Source organism: Aphelocoma coerulescens, chromosome 17, assembly GCF_041296385.1.
Source record: "Aphelocoma coerulescens isolate FSJ_1873_10779 chromosome 17, UR_Acoe_1.0, whole genome shotgun sequence".
Lineage (NCBI taxonomy): Eukaryota > Metazoa > Chordata > Aves > Passeriformes > Corvidae > Aphelocoma > Aphelocoma coerulescens.
Window position 1 is genome coordinate 1,976,974 of NC_091030.1, and position 21,216 is coordinate 1,998,189.

At 51.2% G+C, this 21,216-nt stretch overlaps 1 protein-coding gene across 1 annotated transcript in view; it reads left to right on the forward strand.

Annotated features, from left to right (window-relative positions):
* Positions 1-21,216, forward strand: part of CACNA1B (calcium voltage-gated channel subunit alpha1 B) — a 265,893-nt gene that overhangs the window by 89,698 nt on the left and 154,979 nt on the right. The window contains exons 4-6 of the mRNA XM_069031456.1: positions 5,050-5,141; positions 7,450-7,602; positions 12,053-12,240. Of these exons, the coding sequence (XP_068887557.1) occupies positions 5,050-5,141; positions 7,450-7,602; positions 12,053-12,240 (433 nt within the window). The remainder of the gene's footprint in view (positions 1-5,049; positions 5,142-7,449; positions 7,603-12,052; positions 12,241-21,216) is intronic.

Consider the following 21,216-nt stretch of genomic DNA (forward strand, 5'->3'; position numbering starts at 1 on the left):
GCTGAACCTGGCACCGCCGTAAATTAAACGCTGCAATTAACTCCTCACATCGACTTATCAGCCCAGACCTGGGCTCCACTCCGTGCCTTTGGGAGTCAAGATAAAGCTCCCACACCATGAAATCAAACTGAGTGGGAAGGGGCACCTTTCCAACTGCTGCGGTCACCGCATGTCCCCACTCTGGGCTGTGGCACTGCCAGGGCTGTCCCCCCAGGCCTGGCACGAGCCAGCAGAGCAGAGTGACAGCCACATCCCAGGGCATGGCCACGGGCACGCCTTGGCTGGACGCCTGTGCTGCCCTCGGCTCCTGGGTGGCCACATCCCTGGAGTGACACTGAGTGGCGTTGCCAGGCTGCGAGCGGGTGGCAGGAAGGTGACAATGGCTCATTCTGCTGTGCCCTGCAGCTGAGGGGCTCTGAGCTGACAGAACCTCCTAAAACACTCCCTGCACCTCCTGCAGTGCTCAGTGCCTGCAGCTGGGTGGTTTCTCCCTTGGCCATGGGCTCCCTCCTCTCCAAACCTTCATGATCTGCTTGGAAACTACGGGGAAATTACCGGGGTGCCCTGGAGGCACAAAGTGCCAGGGATTGTGGCACCTCCTTCTCCTTGGTTCTGCCTGTTTGCTCTTGGTGCTCTGGTGGAGTTCAGGGCCACCATGATGCAAGATTTCTTTTCCCAATGCCCGTGGGCAGCAGAGGAGACGTTGGGAAGGAGAGGGTGGGTGACAGTGACGGATGAAGCGACAGCCAGCCTGAAGGCGACCCCACAGAGGGGGAAACACCTTTGAACTACTCAGCTAATCTTCATCAGGTGATTTATTTGGTTTGTCCCACTGGATTCCATTCCCAGGGGTTGCTGGGGCTTGTTAACCATCTGTGCTCAGTCAGGTTTTGGGAAGGGGGGTGCTCAAAGCCAGGTTTGGGAATGGGGGTGGTTTACCGGAGTTTTCTCTGCCTCAGAGGTTTTGGGGTTGATGCTGCCAAGGTCTCTGTGTGGGTGGGGTTGAGTCTGTGGCACGAAGTGACAATTGTTATTTCTTTTCATAAACCAGCTGCTGGTTTTATCCTTTTTGGGTTTTTTTTTGGTGGGAAGCTGTCTGGGGAGTGTTTGGTCTTTCTCCTAATCCTGCTGAAGGGATTGGTTTGGAACTTAGAAATGTCTGGGATAAGGTCTCTGAAAAATTTACTGTTCCCACTTATTTCTAAGGCTGGAGTTTATAAAAATTAGCAAGGTTACATTAAAATACCCACAAGTTATTCCAGTGATTCCTCCTCTGGAAGAACTGCCCTGGTGAGATCCCATGGGAAGCATTAATGGCTGTCAGGCGAGGTGGGGCTGCTCCTGAGGAGCAGGATTTGCTTTTCCCCACTCCAATCCTCAGGATTTGGAGCTCTGGGGTTAAACCTGAAGGAATTCCAAGGCATTTCCTTTGCTCAGGGCTTCACTGAGAACGTTCATCACCTGTGTCTGGCAGCGTGGGTCTTGCTGAACCAGAACAAATCAATCCTGAGCTCCCAGGTCCTTACAGGAAGGGGTTGCTAATTATTTATGTTATCAAAATGTTCAGGGAAGGAACTTTCCCTTCGTTCTTTGCTTTCTTTTATCCCCAGAGGAACAAGCTGCTTTTATAATTTATTCCAGGCTCTGCTGGAATAGAAGTCATCGAGCATTTATCCCACAGCTGGGCTGTCTCTGGGAAGAGCTGTCAGTCAGGGCTCCTCAGTGGAGGAGAGAGAGAGGAGAGCAGCTTTTAACCAAGGGGTGGTGAAAATCAGGAGTGAGTGCCACGGTCCTGAGCCACCAGGGAGGGCAGGATGGGTGCCCAGGTCCTCCCCAGCAGCATAAGAACAAGAAAAGTTGGGTGTTTGGCCATCACAAAAAAGAAAACTTCCATGGAGGAGTTGATTTTGTTGTATTCAAACCCTTGGAAGTGGCAACATCCCAACCACATCCGATCTCTGTGTTTGTGCACAACCCACCAAGGCACAAAAATGGCTGCAGATCAAGGCATTCATCACCTAAAATCTGATTTTTAAATTTTTTTTTTTCACTTTTCCCAGCTGATTTCCTCTTCTGGCACTGGCTCCCCCACCACCTCTGCTTTGTTCTCAGCTGATGGCTGAGCCAGGGATGCTCCAGCAGGATTTTGGGATGTGCCTGTCAGCTGGCTCCTTTGATCTCTGCATTTCTCTTATTTTTAAGGATCATTTCCCTCTTGTCTTGACCTAACTCACAGTGGCTTTTATGAGCTTTTGGAGGGAAAAAGTAAAGTAAAAGTGGCACTTTGGCAAACGCCCCAGATGATGTTAATTAAGGTCTCCCCCTCACTGGGATGTTTTTCCAGCTTAGGGCACTGGAATCCTGTAAAGGAATTTTGGTTTTGTAGGGGGAAAAGGCCCCATCCCCACCCTGGCACAGCTTCTGAGCTGCTTTGTTGTGCTCCAGCTGCTGCCCCTGGGTCCTTCCTGACATCCGGAGGCTTCCTGGGGTGGATGCTGACACCACAACGCTCTTTAAAAGCCTCAGGGCCCCCTGTGCCCCGGTTCCACGGCTGGCACAGCCTGGCTGCGGCTGCAGAGCCGTGGGGGTGAGCGTGGAGTGCCAGGAGGCTGCGGGATCCAGCCCTTCCCGCTTTGTCTGGAGCAGGGAAAGTGCTGGATGCCCAGCCTGGCCTTTCTCAGCCTCTGCCTCGTTGGTCTGCAAGGTTCACATGGGGTGTTCAGCCCCAGAGCTGTTCCTCAGCACCTCAGTTTCTGCTGGAGAGACTCCAGAGGAGGCCCCGGAGCTGCTCCAGGGCTGGAGCCGGGCTGGGAGAGCTGGGGGTGCTCACCTGGAGAGGAGAAGGCTCCAGGGAGAGCTCAGAGCCCCTTGCAGGGCCTAAAGGGGCTCCAGGAGAGCTGCAGAGGGACTGGGGACAAGGGATGGAGGGACAGGACACAGGGAATGGCTTCCCACTGCCAGAGGGCAGGGCTGGATGGGATATTGGGCAGGAATTGTTCCCTGGGAGGGTGGGCAGGCCCTGGCACAGGGTGCCCAGAGAAACCCAAACCATTCTATGATTTTTTTTTCCAGTTTTGTTCAGCCTGCAGCTGTTTTTACCTCTCCAGACAACATCTGGGCTGTTTTGCTTTCCCAGAGTGCCCGATTCACGGGCAGAGGGAGCAGGGACAGCTCAGCCCTCCTGGTGGTCTGTGGGATTTGGCTGGCATGGGATGGAATCCACGGAGCAGCCACAGGAGATGGTGGCTCTGGGGCGTCCCGTGCAGGTTAACTGGGGGCTGACAGTGAAAACAATGTGGGAATCCATGACTTAAATGGCCAAACCCAAGAGTTTTCCTGGGAAAGGCAGTGTGTGTGTTGCCAGAGTTGGAACAGGCTGGATTTGATATCAAGCCTGTTAGGAAGAAAGCTCTGGAATGACAACTTCAACCCATTGGAGACTTTACCAGCACCCATTCCCTCCCATTTGCTCTTTGAATTCAAAACAAAAATAAGAGCATGAAGGACCCTTCCCCTCAGCTTGTCCCGAGCCTGGTGACAGCACAAATCCATCCTGGCTCTCTGGAGGCTGATTGTGCTGTGGGGAACAACCTCCAAGGTGGATGTTCAGGATTATCCCTGCCCGTGTTGCTCCCACACTGCACAGGTCTGTAAGTGAGCAATTAAACCGTGGGGATGGAGGGAAGGGAGCAGAGGATGAAATCTCTGGCACGGGGGCAGAAGATGAAATTAGAAGTCTCTGCATGTGCTGGTTCTTGGTTTAAAGCGGCTCCTGTTGCTTGTGCTCAAACTGCATCCATGGAGCTGATGTCATGGGAATTTTAAGGTCGTGAAAATGTGGGAACAGGTGTCCTATAGAATAAATACTCAGCTCCTCAGGTCCTGGCTTGCTTCTGCCTCCTGCCATCCAACATCCCAGCAGGTTTTTTTCCTGACCTCCAGCACCTCCTGCTGATGGAGTCTGGCCCTTTCCGCCCAGCAATGCTGAGCCTGCTCTTCCCTAGGCCAGGCTTGGCAGCGGGGCTAAGTCAGTCAGTAAGTCAAGGACAGGGATTTATCCCGGGAGTGCTCCCTGCGCTGCCACGGCCTCCTCTGCTGGGTTTGCAGGCATCCTGCGCAGGTCAGAGTGCAATTATACAGCTGGGTTGGGAAAATTCTGCTTTCCCTTGGATTTGTTTTCATGGTGGCTGATTGCTGCTGGATGCTCAGCAGCCTGGTGTCAAGAAACTGAGGAATAAAGGGCTCCTGTTATTAAGAAACTGAGGGAAAAGAGCTTCTGTTATCAGGAGACTGAGTAAAAAGAGTTCCTGTTAGCAAGAAAATGGGGAAAAAAGGTCTCTGGTTAGCAAGAAAGTGAGGGAAAAAGCTCCTGTTACCAGGAAAGTGAGGAAAAGGGGCTCCTCTTATCAGGAAAGTGAGGAAAAACAAGTTTCCATTATTCCTTGTGGACACTGGGACAATATTTCTTCCCTTGCTGTGCCCTAAACCAGGGAATCCATTTCGTTTTCCATGCAGAGCATCCCATTTTTAAGACTCCTTCTGCTCTGGGGGTTGGATTTTGTGGGTGTCAGACCCACACCCTGCTCTCTGCACGTTCTCCTCCAAGGAGATGCTTGAAACAAAAATTAATTTCACACACGGAGAGGAAGGAAACCACGAGCAGAAACTGCTGCAGGTGTTGGGAAGACATCAAACGGAGGGATTTGTGGGTTTATTATGGGAAGTTCTGGCAGGTGATTCCCAGCATAACTGAGGGGTTTAGTTCCCTCCCTCCATCTCCTTTTGGGATGAGCTGTCCTGTGGCACAGGATGCAGCTCTTCAATGCCCTGATGATGTTCCAGTGGCCTCATCAACAGGCAGAGATTGGGGATTTTCCTACAGCAGCACCGGAGTTTTTGGGAATTGATGGTTTTCAGGGATCACAGGTACAGGCACAATGAAGTCTAAAGCAGCTCCAATATTTGCTGCTTTTACACCACACTTACCCACGCTTTGGAAAGAGGAATTTGCAGTTAATCTCATTTATTTTTTTGCCCTTTTCCCTTCAGGATTCTGGCGACTGCTGGGACTGATTTTGACCTGCGGACCCTGCGAGCCGTGCGGGTGCTGCGGCCCCTGAAACTCGTGTCAGGAATCCCAAGTGAGTGTGGTGACAACGTCGTGTCACAGCCCAAGTGCTCTGTGGATTTGGGGTGTTACTGCTTTTCTGAGCCACATTTTCTTCTCCTGCCTCTTTGGGGTCAGTGGCTCCTGCCCCTTTTTGGGGTCTGGGTGTCTCTCATCCCATTTTGTGCTGATTTCAGCGCCGCGCTCCCAAATCTGCAAGTGAGGGGCAGGGATTTGTCCTAGGATCCCTTTGCCTTCAGGGGTGAATGAATTCTCTGGGGTGTGAAGACCTGAGAGCTGAATTTTGCAGCTTTCAGGCTTTTCAGCTTGGATCTTTTGATGGTTTTGATCAGCTGAGCTTCTTCTACCGGGGATTTTACCCTTTTAATATGGGGGAAAAAATAAAGGGAAAAGAGCAGGTGGGATTTGGCCTTCCCAACTCAACTTCAGGTATTTTATGTGTGAGCCTGAAGGGTCTGAGTGCTCCAGTGAGGAGCTGCATCCTGCCCTGAAACCATCCCAGTGCCCACACCGTGGTTTCTGCCTTTTTATTTGTCACAGTCACAGCTCTGCCCCCCACCAGGGATCACTTCCAGGAGCTGTTTCATTTCTGGATGTGGAATAAAGAGATTTTTACCCTCCAGCAGGAGCTGCTGCAAGGAGCTGCAGCACTGTGGGATGTTCTGGTGTCCTCTGCATTAACCTGGGGACAATGACAGCACCAAAACTTCCTGAAATCAGGATCCATTCATGGGCAGGGCTTCAATCTGAATTCCCACCCAGGAGAGATCCTTGGAAAGGTGGCATTTGTTTACCTCCAACAAGGAGATGCTGCTGGCTGATATTTCCTGGATGTTTTCCCTGGGCAAGGCGTGGCAATGAGAGTCTGAGGATGTCACAGAACTGAGGTGGCCCCTCAGAGCTGGCCCTGTCCTGGCGTGGGGGACATTTTCCCACCTGGGGACATCTCCTGGACCAGCACAACATTGCCCCACAATATTTGCTCTCAGGTTTTTAGTGATGTGGTGAAAGCTGAACATTTTATGGTCGTTTTGGTTTTTTTTCCTGTAGTAAATACACAACCTCGAGGTGCAACCACCCACAAACACGGAATATTCTTCTCTTTAAACCCTCAGCATTTTTCCCATCAAAGACACCTTGATGCTTTTTTAAATGTCTGTGCCCATCTTGGTCTCGCTGGTGCTGTACAAGGTGGCAGGACAAGGATGGTCCCCCACCCCTCAGGACAGGCCAGCGAGGGAGCTGCTGCCCATCACTGCAGGGTTTTTGTGGTGTGCAGGGCGTTATCTGCCAGCCTCTCTCACCTTATCTCGCCTGGCTTTAATTGAAAATGAGTGTCAGGACTGGTGGATGATGGAGAGCCCTGGGGACAGGGTTTGTTCCTGCAGAGCAGGGTGTGATGGGGACAGCATCGAGGCTGTTCTGGTTGTGGAGGGAGAGGCAGCTCCTGAGCACCCCAGACTCCGTGGGACAGGGGGGTCACACCCATCCACGGGGTTTTCCTTCCCTCCTCCACTTTCAAGCTAAGTGGCACCATCAGGTGCTGGGAAATTCTCTCTTTGCCCTCACTCTGAGTTTCTCAGGACACGTTTTCACTGCAGTGCAGATCTCTCCAAGAAACACCTTAACCTTCCTCCCAAAGAGAGCCTTGTGTGAATAAACACAAATTGGAATTTATTTTGGAAAGTATCTGTAAGAGACCCCAGTGCAGCTAAATAATAGTATTATTTAAATTGTATTAATTTAATAAATAATTGTATTAGCTGAGGTTTGAGCTCCTGCTAAGGTCTCACTTCCATTCCAACACAGTCAGATAATAATGGTAATAACAATATTTAGCACCAATTTCTTAATTACCGCTCAGTCCAGCCGCTGTTGGAATTTGGTGGGATAAAGCTGACACTTCCAGCATGTCTGTGGAGAACAGGGAATGAGCTTTTCATCCACTTGATCTACAACAGGCTGGTTTGCTTGGCCCTAAGGAGTCCCAGGTAGGGTTCAAAGGTGCACAATTGCCCTGGTTCAGCTCCAGGCTGAGTCTTGGGACTCCGGCAGCTTCAGGAAAAATCCTTTTAGTGCCTCTGAAGCTTAAAAACCCCATTGAATCTGTCACCTGAAGGAAAGCCACCAGAAAAGGAGAGCCCCCAATTGTCTCTCCTGCTCTTATGGCAGGAAATGTGTTTATAGCACGCTGGGAGAGCAGCATTGCTCGCTATCGCCAATCCCAAATTGTCCCTTGGACAGCCCCTCTCTCCCACATTCTCTCCATCCCCGTGTCCTTGTTTTCCTTCCCTCCCTGAGGTGTTTCTGTGTCCCCCCAGGCCTGCAGGTTGTCCTCAAGTCCATCATGAAGGCCATGGTGCCCTTGCTGCAGATTGGGCTGCTCCTCTTCTTCGCCATCGTGATGTTTGCCATCATCGGGCTGGAGTTCTACATGGGCAAATTCCATAAAACCTGCTTTTCCAACGAGACAGGTGAGCTCTGCCCTTTGGATCTTTCTATCCTGCTTCCCTGTTGCTTTTCCTTTGGCCTCTTCCACATTCCTTGCCTTCTCTCCCTCTTTAGCCACATATTCTGAGAGCGTTACCAGAATGTTGTGCCCACCCTACATGGACTGGGACAGATTCTCCTCTCTCTGATGCCCCTGGGCTGCTCCCAGTCTGCCCAAGAGTGAGATGAAAAATTGTTTTGGGATAGGAGGCCCTAAGAACTTTCACAGCAGAAGCCCAGAACCAAATTCCTGTTGTTTGATTTTATTCTTAATTGTCTGTGTGCATTTTCATTGGGTTCTGCTTTATGCGCCCGGAGTTTCCTGGGAAGGTTTCTGGGCAAACTTTGGTGTGGAATAGTAAAAGATCAAAAAGTCTGGGAGCAACCAAAAAATAAAAGGATGATAGATGGGAGGCAAGGAGTCCTTTGATGGAGAAAGGATAAAAATGACCTTCAGAGAAGGGAAATTGGGCACTGGAGAGTGAATGATGTGTGTGCCTGTGACTGAGCGATAAACCCCTTAAAATGGAGGTGGAGAAGGATGATCCCAGAGATTCTCAGCTGGGAACAGCTGTGTCAAATCATGGAATCATGGAATGGTTTGGGCTGGGAGGGACCTTAAACATCATCTCGTTCCACCCCATTCCTTTATAGGAGTGTTAATATGTTTATTTTCTGATAACACACATAAAAATACTGTTCTTGTCTCCAAACCATTGCATTTTAAGGTGCAATTGACTTTCTTTAAACACAGCCTTCTATTTTCACTCATTATCGCTAATAGGTCTTAATATTGATTTATTTCCGTGCAATCCAGTGGTGATAAAACAACGTCCCTGCCAAATCTCTGAGCTTTCTGATGGGAACACTTTAATACACTCAGTGTACACAGAGATTTGCAAAGGGAATTCTTGCTCGAGTTCCTATGGAATGCTGGAAAAACATAACGCAGGTCGTGAAGGACAGTCGGGAGTTACGGCTGGTGAGAAAATCCCAGCGATTCCTGGAGGAAATGAGGTTTTGGACTGGATTTGTAGGAGGAAAAAGCCTCTTTGTGGGTAGTGTGGCCCCTGCGAGGGGCTGCAGCAGTGAGGACAGGGGGACAGGGACAGTGGTGACAATATTGGTGTGGAGGAAGCAGCGGAGTTCGTGCTGAGGTGGTGGGGAGGATAAAATCCTGAGCAGGTCGGGGTTTCCTAGGAGCATTTCCAGGTCTGTTAAACTGCAGACGGGGTGGGGGATGTTTGTGCATCCTCTGTGTGCAGGAGGCAGCTGCAGCCAGAGCCCGAGGCTCTCCCTCACGGCTGACACCCGCAGCAGGGAGGATTTTCTTCTCTCCCCCAGAACCTCGCTAGTGCAAAAGTGAAACATCACCCCCAAAGTGATGGACTTAGCTCCCTGCGAAGACTGCGTGCTCCCTGCAGACTCATCTCTGCCATCAGTGGTGACCAAGAGGTCTCCATGCCAGGTTTTGGGGACCAAGGACAGGTTTTTGTCGTGGGTGATGTCGTGTGTAAGCGCCTCTTGCTGGCTGGGTGCATTCCAGCCCGGAATTGGGAGCGCAGCTGAAGCTCTGCTGCCTGTGCTGCATTTCTCTGCATGGCAGCAGCTGCCAGCTCGGTGGGAGCTGTGGCTCAGCTCCCAAATCCCCTCACCAGGAGGGGGAAAGTGCCTGTGCCCTGCTCACTCCGTGCTCCGGGGCTGCTGAGCTGGGTTTGGGTGAGTTATGGGGATCCATTCCAGCTGCTGGGTGGGAAATGGTGTTTCTGGAAAGGAGACTGGGGGAGGCTTCCTGGCACTGCATCCCCAGGGAGCAGAGCAGCAGAGCAGCCACAAAGCTTTTTAAAACCTAAAGTGCTCCTCATCCCCACAGAGGTGCATTAAGGAGCCCAGGCAGAGACCACGGGCTCCGAACCGGCCTGAGCAGGGAAATGTGAACTCATTAAAGAGATGCCTCTGGCAGCGGCCGGGAAATGGGAGGAGGGAAAGCTGCTCGTGCTTCTTGCTGTTCCAAATCCCCAAAGTGAGCAAACCCCTGGGATTTTTCCTGGAGTCAAGAGCTGCACGAGAGGTACCAGCTGGGCATCGTGAAGGGCACCGAGCAGAGGTGTCAACACCGAGTGTTGCTCTGCTGAGTCAATAGCCTGGGTAGGTCAGGGCACCAAACTGGCACCAAAATATGGCCAAAAGGTTATTCAAGGCCTTTCCCCCCTCAGCCTGAGTGTTCTAAGCTGGAAACATGTCATTATTTTAATGGGAATTGGGCAAAACTCAGCATCAGTGCATGCTCCAGTCTTGTTTCCCTCTCCCTGCACCCTCCTTGCTGTCCTGTTCTGCTGACACTGGATTATTTTGAAGCACCTGACCCAGCCCAAGTGCTACTCCAGGAGAAAAGGCATCACATTTATTTCCCATTTTTCCTTGAGATTCCTCTTTCCAGCCATGAGGAGTAAGGGCCGGTTTTGGTCACTGCTTTAAAAAGGAAAAAATCCCCCCCTCCCACCCCTTTGTGGTGGATGTGCACTGTGTTTTCAGAGAATTCCCTGGCAGCAAAAGGCCAAACCAAGATGAAACTGGATCCTCCTTCCACAAACGGTCTGCAGGAGCCAACTTTGGCATTTTCTTCTCTCACCAAGCCCTCATGAGAGCCTGTGGTGACCCATATGGGAGCTGGAGCTTTGCCCTGCACCAAGGCGTTGAGTCAACAGGGAAGTGTCCCATATATATTTATATAAATCCACGCACACTTCGATCCTGCTCCACAGTGACAATTTTGTTTTCCTCCTGCAGCCTCTGCTCTGTGGAATGATTATTCCTAATTCTCGTTAGGGCTGCTGCTGCTTTTCCCCCAGTGAATTGGATTTTGTGCCGTTTGCTGCTCCATTACCATAACGTGTCCCTTTAAAAACCCTTTAAAAACCCTTTAATCCTTCCCCAATCACAGCTCTCCAAACAGGCTATGACTTGGGATATTTGTTTACTCCAAAAACCCAGTGCTGGAGTTTTCCAAGCTGCCTGGAAGATGCTGGGCACCCTCCTGGCCGTCCCTGGTTGTCCTTCCCTGGCAGCTTTATCCACCTTGGCCTCCTCTGGGTCTGCAATGAAACTCAGCAGAGAAGCACCATCCCACAAGGATTTTTTCCCTGCCACGTGTGCTGCATTTGGAGCAAAAATGTGGAGCCTGGGCAATTTTGGGGCAGTCCACACCCCAAAATTTGCACTGGTGCAGAAGGTGCCCTTTTGATTACATGTTATAGAGCCAATATTTAGCACTTTGGGGTGTTTGAGGTGTGTCCCATTCCCAAAGCCCTGCTTTTACCATGCTCTTGGTTTTATTTTTTGTGGTGTTTTTGGGGCTTTTTTGTGTGTGTGTGGTATTTTTGTGCTGCTCTTACAGCATTTCCAGGCCCCTCAGATGTTTTGAACTGTCATGAGCCAGGAATTATTTGCAGTTTGGAAGCCTCTTCTCCCAGCTAACAGGTGGCAGGATGACAGGAAATGGCTTCAAGTTGCACCAGGGGAGGTTTAGACTGGAGATTTGGGGAAATTTCCTCACTGAAGGGGTGGTCAGGCACTGGAAGGAGCTGCCCAGGGTGGAGTCCCCATCCCTGGAAGTGCTCAAAAACGTGTGGATGGGGCACCTGGGGACATGGGTTAGTGGTGCTGCACTGATGGTGTCACTTGCTGAGCTTGGAGGTCCTTTCCAACCTAAACAATTCCACGATGTGAGATGGCAAACTGTGAATTTTGGGTGCTTCAGGGATGGCTCTGCTCCACCCTGCACTAACCCATCTCTCACAGCCCAGCAATGTGGAAACTTTTCCACGTCCATAGTGGCACAAAGAAACCCAAAATGTGCATTTAATCCTTGCAGTGGTGCCAGGAGGATGCAGCAGCACCAGGCAGGAACTTCTCGGGATGGTTCTAATGAGGAACTTCTCAGGATGGTTTCAGTAGTTTTCAGGATTATTCCAACCAGAAACTTCTCAGGATGGTTCAAATCAGGAACTACCCAGGATGGTTTCAGTAATTTTCAGGATGGTTCAAATCAGGAACTTCTCAGGATGGTTCAAATCAGGAACTACCCAGGATGGTTTCAGTAATTTTCAGGATGGTTCAAATCAGGAACTTCTCAGGATGGTTCAAATCAGGAACTTCTCAGGACAGCTCAAATCAGGAACTACTCAGGATGGTTTCAGTAATTTTCAGGACGGTTCCAGTCAGGAACTTCTCAGGATGGTTCCAGTCAGGAGCTTCTCGGGATGGTTCAAATCAGGACAGTTTCAGTAATTTTCAGGATGATTCCAGGCAGGAACTTCTCAGGATGGTTCAAATCAGGAACTTCTCAGGATGGTTCCAGTCAGGAACTTCTCAGGACGGTTTCAGTAATTTTCAGGATGGTTCCAGTCAGTAACTTCTCTTCCCTCTCTGCAGGTGAGGAGGTGGGAGATTTTCCCTGTGGAGAGGAGCCTCCTGCCAGGCAGTGTGAGAGCGGGACCACGTGCAGGGAGTACTGGCAGGGCCCCAACTACGGCATCACCAACTTTGACAACATCCTCTTCGCCGTGCTCACGGTCTTCCAGTGCATCACCATGGAGGGCTGGACTGACATCCTCTACAATGTGAGTCCTCTGCTGGGGCTGGGGGGTGTTGGTTGGGAAAAGATGGTTCTGAGAGAAGAAATTAATTTAGTTTGCGTGGTTTTCACCTCCTGCTCCCCTGGTTTTCAGGAGGATTGTTCCTGTTTTCCTGAGGGGCTGTTTCTGGTTGAATCTGTGGTGCTTTGAGGCTGCAGATGGGATGTGTGGTGGCACTGGGGTGGTGCCAGTGTTGGTGTCACCCCAAGGTGCTCCTGTGCTCTGCTGGGTGAGTAGGAGCAGGTTCTCATAGTGCCCCACAGAAAATCCAAACTGTACAAAACTGGGTGGCAAAAGCAGCAACTCCTTAATATTCTCTACCTGGAGGTTTCCTCTCCTAATGGGTGTAGCCTTTGTTGATCAAACTTGTGATTCTGAGCTCCAGGACTGGTTTTGGTTAGTCCAGTCCAGTTTTACAGAGCTCTGTCACTCACCTTCACCCCTGGTGTGACTCTGTGGGCTGCACAGAGGATGCACCAGGCTGAATTTCCCTGCCTCCTGCAAGGCAGGACCACGAGTGTCACAACCTCTTGGCTGGCCAGTTTTGCTCTTCCCAGTTTGACAAAGAGCCAGACAATGCCACCCAGCCTCTGCTGGCTTCCAGGCAGTGCAATGCTCTCCTTTGAGGGTGTAGTTTCTGTGGGAAAATCCCAAAGTCAGGCATTCCTGATGCCCTCAGCCCATTTCTCTGGCTGGAGGGATGATGCTGTGCTCAGTGTTCTTCCTCACAGACTCCAGACCCATGCTGGGCCCTTTCAGTCCTTCCTGGGAGGGTTTTTTGTAGCAGCAGGAAAGGATTATCCTCAGCCACAGCAATTGCCAGGTACAATTCTGCTGTGTTTGGAGCCAATAAATCTGATTTATTCCCTTCTCCCTCTGCTGCTCAGTTCCTCCATCTATTCCCAGTCTCTGACCACTTAAATCCATCTCTAGAAGATTTCATCGTTACATTTCTCCCCTCACCCTGAAGCTTCCCTGCACCAGCAGTTTCTCACCTCCTCATTCAGCATTCCTGCTCCTTCCTGCTGGTGCCAAGTGTTGTAAGAAGAGCCCATTAGCATCCTGGCTGGGATTGATTAATCAATATGTGGTGTATGAGATCATCTTCTCCCACCCTGCCTCTGGTACCACACGCAGAACCCCGAGCTTACCATGGGGGTATTGATTTTGGGGGTTGCTTTGAAGCTGTTGGAGTTGCATTCCAGATACCCATTAATCTGATTGGGAACAGGTGCCTGGAGCACCTGCAGGGTTGGATTTGTTGTGTCTGAGACCTCAGCTTAGGGTTTGATGCTGGGATCTGGCAGATCTGAGGGGCTCTGGACGTTCTGGTGGAGGGTGAGTGGTTTGTGCTGTGCCACGGGACACTCAGCAGAAGTAACTCCCTGTCCCTTGTCCCTGAGTGCTGTCACCCCCTCCCTGTGCTGCTCTGCTGGCTGAGAACCTGGCTGTGCTTTTGCAGGTTGGAAACTGAGAGAAGCTGTGGGTGGGGAAGATCCTCTCTTGTGCAGTCCTCAGCTTTTTCACAGCTTCAGTCATGTGCTGGTTTCTGGCCACTTGTTTGTTGGTTTGGTGTTGTCTGTGCCTATTCCAAGTTCATCAAACTGAAAAAGGAGACAAAAGCCCAGATTATGCTGCAGCAGTGACTGAAAATCCTCCATGGGGTGTTTGTGGATGCGTTGTCAGGCTGTGCCCAGGAAACAGCAGTGAAGTTGTGGAATTACAGAATGGTTTGGGTTGGAAGGGACCTTAAAGATCATCCCATCCCACCCCTGCCGTGGGCAGGGACACCTCCCACTGTCCCAGGCTGCTCCAAGCCCCAATGTCCAGCCTGGCCTTGGGCACTGCCAGGGATCCAGGGGCAGCCACAGCTGCTCTGGTCACCCTGTGCCAGGGCCTGCCCACCCTGCCAGGGAACAATTCCTTCCCAAGATCCCATCTAACTCTGCTTTCCTTCAGTTTAAAATCATTACCCCTTGTTCTGTTACTCTACCCATATAAATAGTCCCTCTCCCTCCTTTTCATAAGCTCCTTTAGGCTCTGAGCCTCTGCAAGGGGCTCTGAGCTCTCCCTGGAGCCTTCTCCTCTCCAGGTGAGCACCCCCAGCTCTCCCAGCCTGGCTTCAAGAGCAGAGGGGCTCCAGCCCTGGGAACATCTCTGTGGCCTCCTCTGGACTTGTTCCAGCAGCTCCAGGTCCTCCTGGTGCTGAGGACCCCAGAGCTGGACACAGAACCCCAAGTGGGGTTCCACAAGAGCAGAGTAGAGGGGGAGAATCAGCTCCCTCATCCTGGCCACTCCTCTGGAGTTGGAATCCAGGCAGCTCCAGGCAGCTCAGCAGCTGCACAGGGATGCTGCCTGAACCAACCTGATCCCTGCTGGACCCAGGCTGGGAAGAAGCTGGAAGATGTTTCCTCTTGAATCCAGAACTGTTAGAGTAAGTGAACACGTGCTCAGACTTAGAGAGGCAATGTCAGAGGTTATTCCTTGTTCAGGGAGCTCTGATTCACCACCTGAGTTCTCCCCTGCTGAGGAAAATGGTTTTTTGGCAGGAAAATTTTATCAGGAAAAGTTTTCCTGCCAGCCCCAGGCTCTGGACTCCTCAAGGAGAGCAGCATTCCCCTGATGCAGGATACTCATCAGAGCTGAGCTCTGGACCTACTTTTAATCTTTTGCTTAATTAAGATTTGCAAAAGGCTGTGGGACCACGGCAGGCAAGATGTGGTCTGTGTAAACTGGGATTAAGCATTAGTAAGAAAAAAGGCTGGAGCTTTTTCTCCTGCTAACTCATGAAAGCAGGGAAAACCACACAGTTTTGGTGTCCCCAACATAACAAGGACATGGAACTGTGGGAGCAGGTCCAGAGGAGGCCACGAATTTGGGAAGGGGATTAGAGCACCTCCCCTATGGACACAGAAGAAGACACAGAAAAGGTTGTGTGGATACCTCAGAGCCCCTTTCAGAGCCTAAAGGGGTTCCAGGAGAGCTGCAGAGGGACTGGGGACAAGGCATGGAGGGACAGGACACAGGGAATGGCTTCCCACTGCCAGAGGCCAGGGATGGATGGGATATTGGGAAGGAATTGTTCCCTGGGAGGGTGGGCAGGCCCTGGCACAGGGTGCCCAGAGATGCTGTGGCTGCCCCTGGATCCCTGGCAGTGCCCAAGGCCAGGCTGGCCATTGGGGCTTGGAGCAGCCTGGGACAGTGGGAGGTGTCCCTGCCCATGGCAGGGGTGGCACTGGATGGGCTTTCAGGTCCCTTCCAACCCAAATCTGGGATTCTGTAAAAGCTGCTGTCTCTCAGGCTTAGCCGAGCCCTTCCTTCCCCCCTTCCCATGTGTGCCACCACCACAGGCTGCCTCTGCTTGGGGTAGGTTTGTCCCCCTGCTTGTACAAACCCCTCCCTTGCTGGCGTTGGAGCAGCCAGCCCTGCTGGGACCGAAATCCCTCTGCTGCCAGGCAGTCTGGGACTGAGAACCATTCCAGGAAGGTTGAGGTTACAACTTCTTCCTTAATGGCCCATTCGTTTCCTGCCACAAAACGGTGCTGGATTGATTGTCCTGCATCCACAGGGCTTTGTTACCACTCCCCTCTCCCTGCTGCCCCTGGGCTGTGGGGTGTGGAGGAGAGTCAGGGTTTTCGTTTGCAGGGATCAGTCACTGGGTGAGATGTGCTTCACCAGTGCAGCATTAATTGAAATCTGGGAGGGTTAGCTCTGTCCTGAAAGCAGATTGGAGGCCGAAGAAGTTGGTCTGTGGTGGCATCAGGCAAACTGAGGAGTTTGGTGTCAAGAAACGTTCAGGAAAGAGGGATTTGGGTTTGATGGTTTGGCTCAGGTCTGCCCAAAGCGAGGGGTTTGTTGTGAGGGATTATTCAGTCAATCCCAAAGGATGGAGGTGACTTTAGAGGTGGTCCAGATCCAGCTTTCCTACAGATTTAGAAAGTCACAGCATCAAAGATTTCAGCACAGCCTTTGCATTGGGAAATCCACCTTGTAAATATTCACTTCCTGTCTTGTGATAAACTGAGGAATTGGGAGGGCAAGGAAAAAGCAAGTTCACAAATCTCAGCCCGTTTTTTCCTTGCTGATCCACTGTTTATTCTTCCAGAGACTTTTCCTTTTAATTGGGGCCCATGAAAGCTTTCTAGCAAAGCTTTATCTGGGAGGTGATTTATGCTCGGAGCAAAGAGGCTGAATCATCAGGAGGGTGAAATTCTTCAATCATAAGCTGCCTCAGCAGCACAAAAGCTTTGGAACAATGACTCCAGCCAGGCTCTTCTGGGAGCTGCAGGTTTGTCTCAGCTATGGCCTGTTTGTGCTCAAAAGTGTCCAAGGAGCAATTTAGGGAAGCTGGTGATGGGGAAGAACCTTTTTTCCAGCACCTCCTGCTAATTCCAAGCTTCAGCATGGTCTGGGAATGTGTTAAAATGGAGTAACCCAACTGTTTTCCTCAGGATGGGAGTCCAGTGTTGTGACCAGGTTCTCAGTCCAACCCAGTGCAAACAGCTCAGAGATCCCTCAAGCATGGGCAGAGCATTTTCCAGACCATGAAATTAGGAAGAATCTGCTTGCTGGTGGGGGGGAATGCTGCTCAGGGGCCACACGGCCTAGACCTGGCTTTGTGCAGCTGGGACCAGTCCAGTGCCAGGCTGGGACTGGTTCAGAGCCAGGCTGGGCCGTGGCAGGAGCTGTGTCTCTCTGCAGCGTGGATTTGGCACGAACTGGGTTGGTTCAGCCGTTCTGCATCTGGGGTGGTGCTGCTGGGGCAGCCTCTGCTCTGGGCTCTCTTGCTCAGACCTTTGAGCAGGTTGTGTTCCCCCTGGAGCTCCCACTGGCCTTGGGGCGATGTGGGACACTGAGGGCCCACTCAGCCTGTGCCTGTGATGCTGGCAGAGTGGGGCGTGGGGCGGGTTGGTTCTTCGTCCCAGAAGCTATCGAGAGGCTCCAGCCTGTCCTGGCAGAGCCACCAGAAACTGATGCTCTTTTTTCTGGTTCCAGAAACACGAGCCAGACACAGTCAGGGTGATAAAAAGGGGTTACCTCTTTATATGAGGATCCTGAGGTGCACAATTCGTCAGGTGGAAAATGCCGAAGATGCACACCCCGCATAAAGCGTGTACAATCTTCACAGGTTTTGCAAATGAGCGTATCTGACAAGAGCTCCCAATTAGAACCACACTCAGTGAAGTAATCCCCCCATCTCTAGCACCTTCTAAATCCTCCTCCCTCAGATGAGGACTAAACCCTGTTTATAAAAATATTGTCTCAAAGAGTTGGTCTCAACCTTGGTTTCTAAGGAGAACCAGAATCGCACAGGGATCCTGGAATTTTTGTCTTTGTGCTTAGGAAAATGCTGGAGCTAAGATGCAGTAACAGGCTACAAAGCTACAAATATGTGTGTAAAGAATACAGGGAATATATAAAAGAAAAACAGCAAAAATCAGGAGGGCATCACCGGGGGTAAGAGGTGACTGGTGCTCGGATCAGCTCGTGGGCCCGTTATGTAAATTTATTCATTAGTCCCCATGAAGTGCCTGGATATGCCAAGTGTTGCTGCATTCATCATGCTTTGAGCATGGCTCTGTCAATAACCAGGGGCTGCTGGGGCTGGAGGATGGTGGTGCTGCTGAGGGAGAATATTTCCAGTGATGGGCTCTGCGTGCAGGGTCTGGGTGAAGAAATCACCGTACTGGGGTGGGAGGAAACAACGCCACTGCTCAGCAAGGGACACCGTGGTGCCCTGGGATCTGAGTCCTCCTGAGCCCTGCTTTCCCTCCAGATCTCGTTTTCAAATTAAGATCGTTCCTGGAGCATTTTAGATCCTCTTGTTTACGTGCCTGGTGTTTGTGAATGACAGTGATTCATCTCTTGCTAATATGGGCTCTGTGGAGGTGGGAAACCTTTTACAGAGGCAAAAGCACAACTCCTTTTCTGGGCAGTAATTCCCAGTTCTGCCCATGCAAGGACCTTATTGTCCATCACCAAACCCTCCGCTGGTTGCCATGGGAAGCTCCCTTTGTTTTGCAAAGTGACAAAAGCCTGAGAAGTTTTGTGCCTGGCCATGAATTCCTCAATTAAAATAATTCTATTGCTAGGCTGAGTCTAAGCATTCCTGACAAAGAAATGGGGGCCCTCCTGAGGGAGCTGCTGTGAACCTGGCAGTGATGAGTTTGGAGCTCAGAGCTTTCCATGGGATCCTCAGTGGGTTGGGAAGGGGCTGGAGCTCCTTGCTGTGGTCCTTTGTGGTTTGCTCTGCTCCGTTCCCCCTGGTGAGGTGTGGGAGCTGCACCAGGAACTTCCAAGGAATTGAGAATTATGTTTGTGGTCCCAGAAAACCATGGGTCAAACGTGCTCCATCTGGAGCTGTCAGAAACCTCGGTGCTGACTTTCAACAAGCTGGGTTTTCACCTTTCATCTTTCCTCTCCAGGAGTTCAAAGCTCCACGGTGGAATTTGCTTTGCAAAACAGGGGCTCCTTGCAGGAGAGGAGAAATGTCAAAGTGTGCACCCTCGTTCTCTTTTGATCTTAATGGCAAGAGATTTTCCTGTTTCTTCTATTTCCTGCTGAAATATTAGTGTCCAGTGGGTCTTTCCAGACTGTGGGCTGGACCTAACCTAATCTGCTGGTGAGTAGGGATGAACAGTTCAAACAAAATATAAATCTGCCTTAAATTGGATCCCAACTGGAACTTTACCCTCCCTGAATTCTAATAGCTCATGATTCACCTGGTATTTTTCATTCCCCTTTGTGTCTTTGAATTTCTTTATTCCTATGAAGACACAGAAATGAAAGGCTGGGATTTCACTGTTGTTCCATTTCCAGCCCATCCCAGAGATGGTTTTGTTGGTGGGATGGTGTTGGGGTTTGTAGGGGCAGAAGAGACTCTGTTGTCCCAGTTTGGAGAGCTCACATGTGTCTTTTTGGGGTGTTTCATAGGATTGTAGAATGGTTGGGGCTGGAAGGGACCTTAAGACTCATCTCATTCCACCCCCTGGACACCTCCCACTGTCCCAGGCTGCTCCAAGCCCTGTCCAACCTGGCCTTGGACACTTCCAGGGATCCAGGGGCAGCCACAGCTGCTCCGGGCACCCTGTGCCAATGAAAGGTTTATTTATGAAGATCAAACCTGTGGCTCTTGGTCTCCATCACTCACAAGTGGGAGCTGGGGAATCCAAGGTGATGCTCCTCAGGAGGAGTTTGGATGTGACCAGCACTGGTTACCTGGAGCATGAGGTGATTTCCTGAGCAACCCCCCCGGGAGGTGGTGTGAGGGTGCAGTTTGAATGTGTACAGAGAACAGAAGGGAAATAAATAACATAAAGCAGCTCCCCTCATCTCTGACTTGGATGGAGGTTCCTCTTTGCTCCCTGGCTGCTCGTGAGATTCCTCAGGGCTCAAGAACCTCCACATTTTAAGCACCTCTGAAACCTCCCAGTTAAGGCTTAAAGGTGACTTCCGTGGCTTTTTGCTGGCCCTTTGCTCAGAGCGTGGTTTGCTGGGGGGGTTTTGCACTTGGCTTTTCTCATGGGGACTGTCACAGCTGATTTGGTGGTGCAGTGAATGCTCCAGCAGAGCCTGTGGGACTCTGCAGGTGGCACTGGAATTGCTCTTCTCTCCTCGAACAACTGATGGGCTGTTAGAAGTGACCTGAAGCCGGTCCACTAAATCACAGACTCATAATTGCTAAATATTGAGAGGGGTGGGAAGAAATGTTGTGTTTGCAGTGCTATTGGTGTGTCCTGGGGCTGGCAGCAGTGGTGTGAGAAGGTTTAGGGTGGGTTCAGTCTCCTGGGATCACTCTTTGTGCATGATCAGCTCTCCTTGTTGTGAATAAATATTGAGGAGCAAAGCTGTTTAACCAGCAAAAGTGTGAGCAGGCAGCAAAAGGAAAAGCTGCTGCAGGGATTTCCTTCAGGGAAAATAAGCACAAGGAGAGGCTTTGTTTTGCCACTCTGAATCCCACAGCAGATTTCTGACGTGGTTCCTTTGTTGTCACTGCATTCCCTGTCATGTCCCAGGACCAAGTTTTGCTCCAGGTGGATGAGGGGTGTCAGAATCCAGGGCTGGAAGTGACCAGAGCTGGGAGAACAGAGCAGGGAGCTGTGCCAGGCTTGGACAAGGGTGCTCTGCTTCCCCTGGGACACAGGTCAGGACTTAGCTGGGTCTTTGAAGAGGTGGAGATCAGGGAATCACAGCTGAAAGGATGACCAGGAGCATCGAGGCCAGGATTGCCCAGGACACCCCAACAACCCCACCCTGGGCATCCCTGGCAGCGCTGTCCAAACGCTCCTGGAGCTCTGGCAGCCTCGGGGCCGTGCCCATTCCCTGGGGAGCCTGGGCAGTGCCCAGCACCCTCTGGGGGAATCCAATAACAGAGCACATGTGGGAAGGGAGGAGCCAGCAGATGAAAAATGGATGCTGAAACACTCAATGCCCACAGGTGTGTGAAGAAATGTCCCCATGGTTTTGTCTGTAGCAGAGCCTGCTCTGATCTCTCAGCTTCTCAGAGCATCTCGGAGCCAAGAGCACGCAGCATCTGCCTCACAGCTGGGCCACAGATTTGGCATAAAATCCCCTACAGCCCTGACTTAGGGAGAGGTTTCCCTTGGGACCTGATGCTTGCCAGGCTGAACTCCTCTTGTCACTGTGCATTTGTCCTGGAGATGTGCAGGGGGCCCAGGGAGATGCTGGGGACAAGGCCAGCAGGGCACGTGGCACATGCTGGTGTTGTGCACCCATGACAGAGGTGGGAGCTGTGCTGCCGAGCTGTGCCAAGGTGTAATTGTGCTCTCTCTTTCTCCCTGCAGCTTCAGAAAGCAGAGAGAAATCTCCTAATGCTGTTAGTGCTCAATTGCACTCACTATCGAGTTAGGGCGATTTGAATTTGCTAATAAGAAGCAGGCACCTTCAGCGTGCACATAAATGATAATTGCCAGCCTGTGGCTGTGGGGTTAATGTTGATTT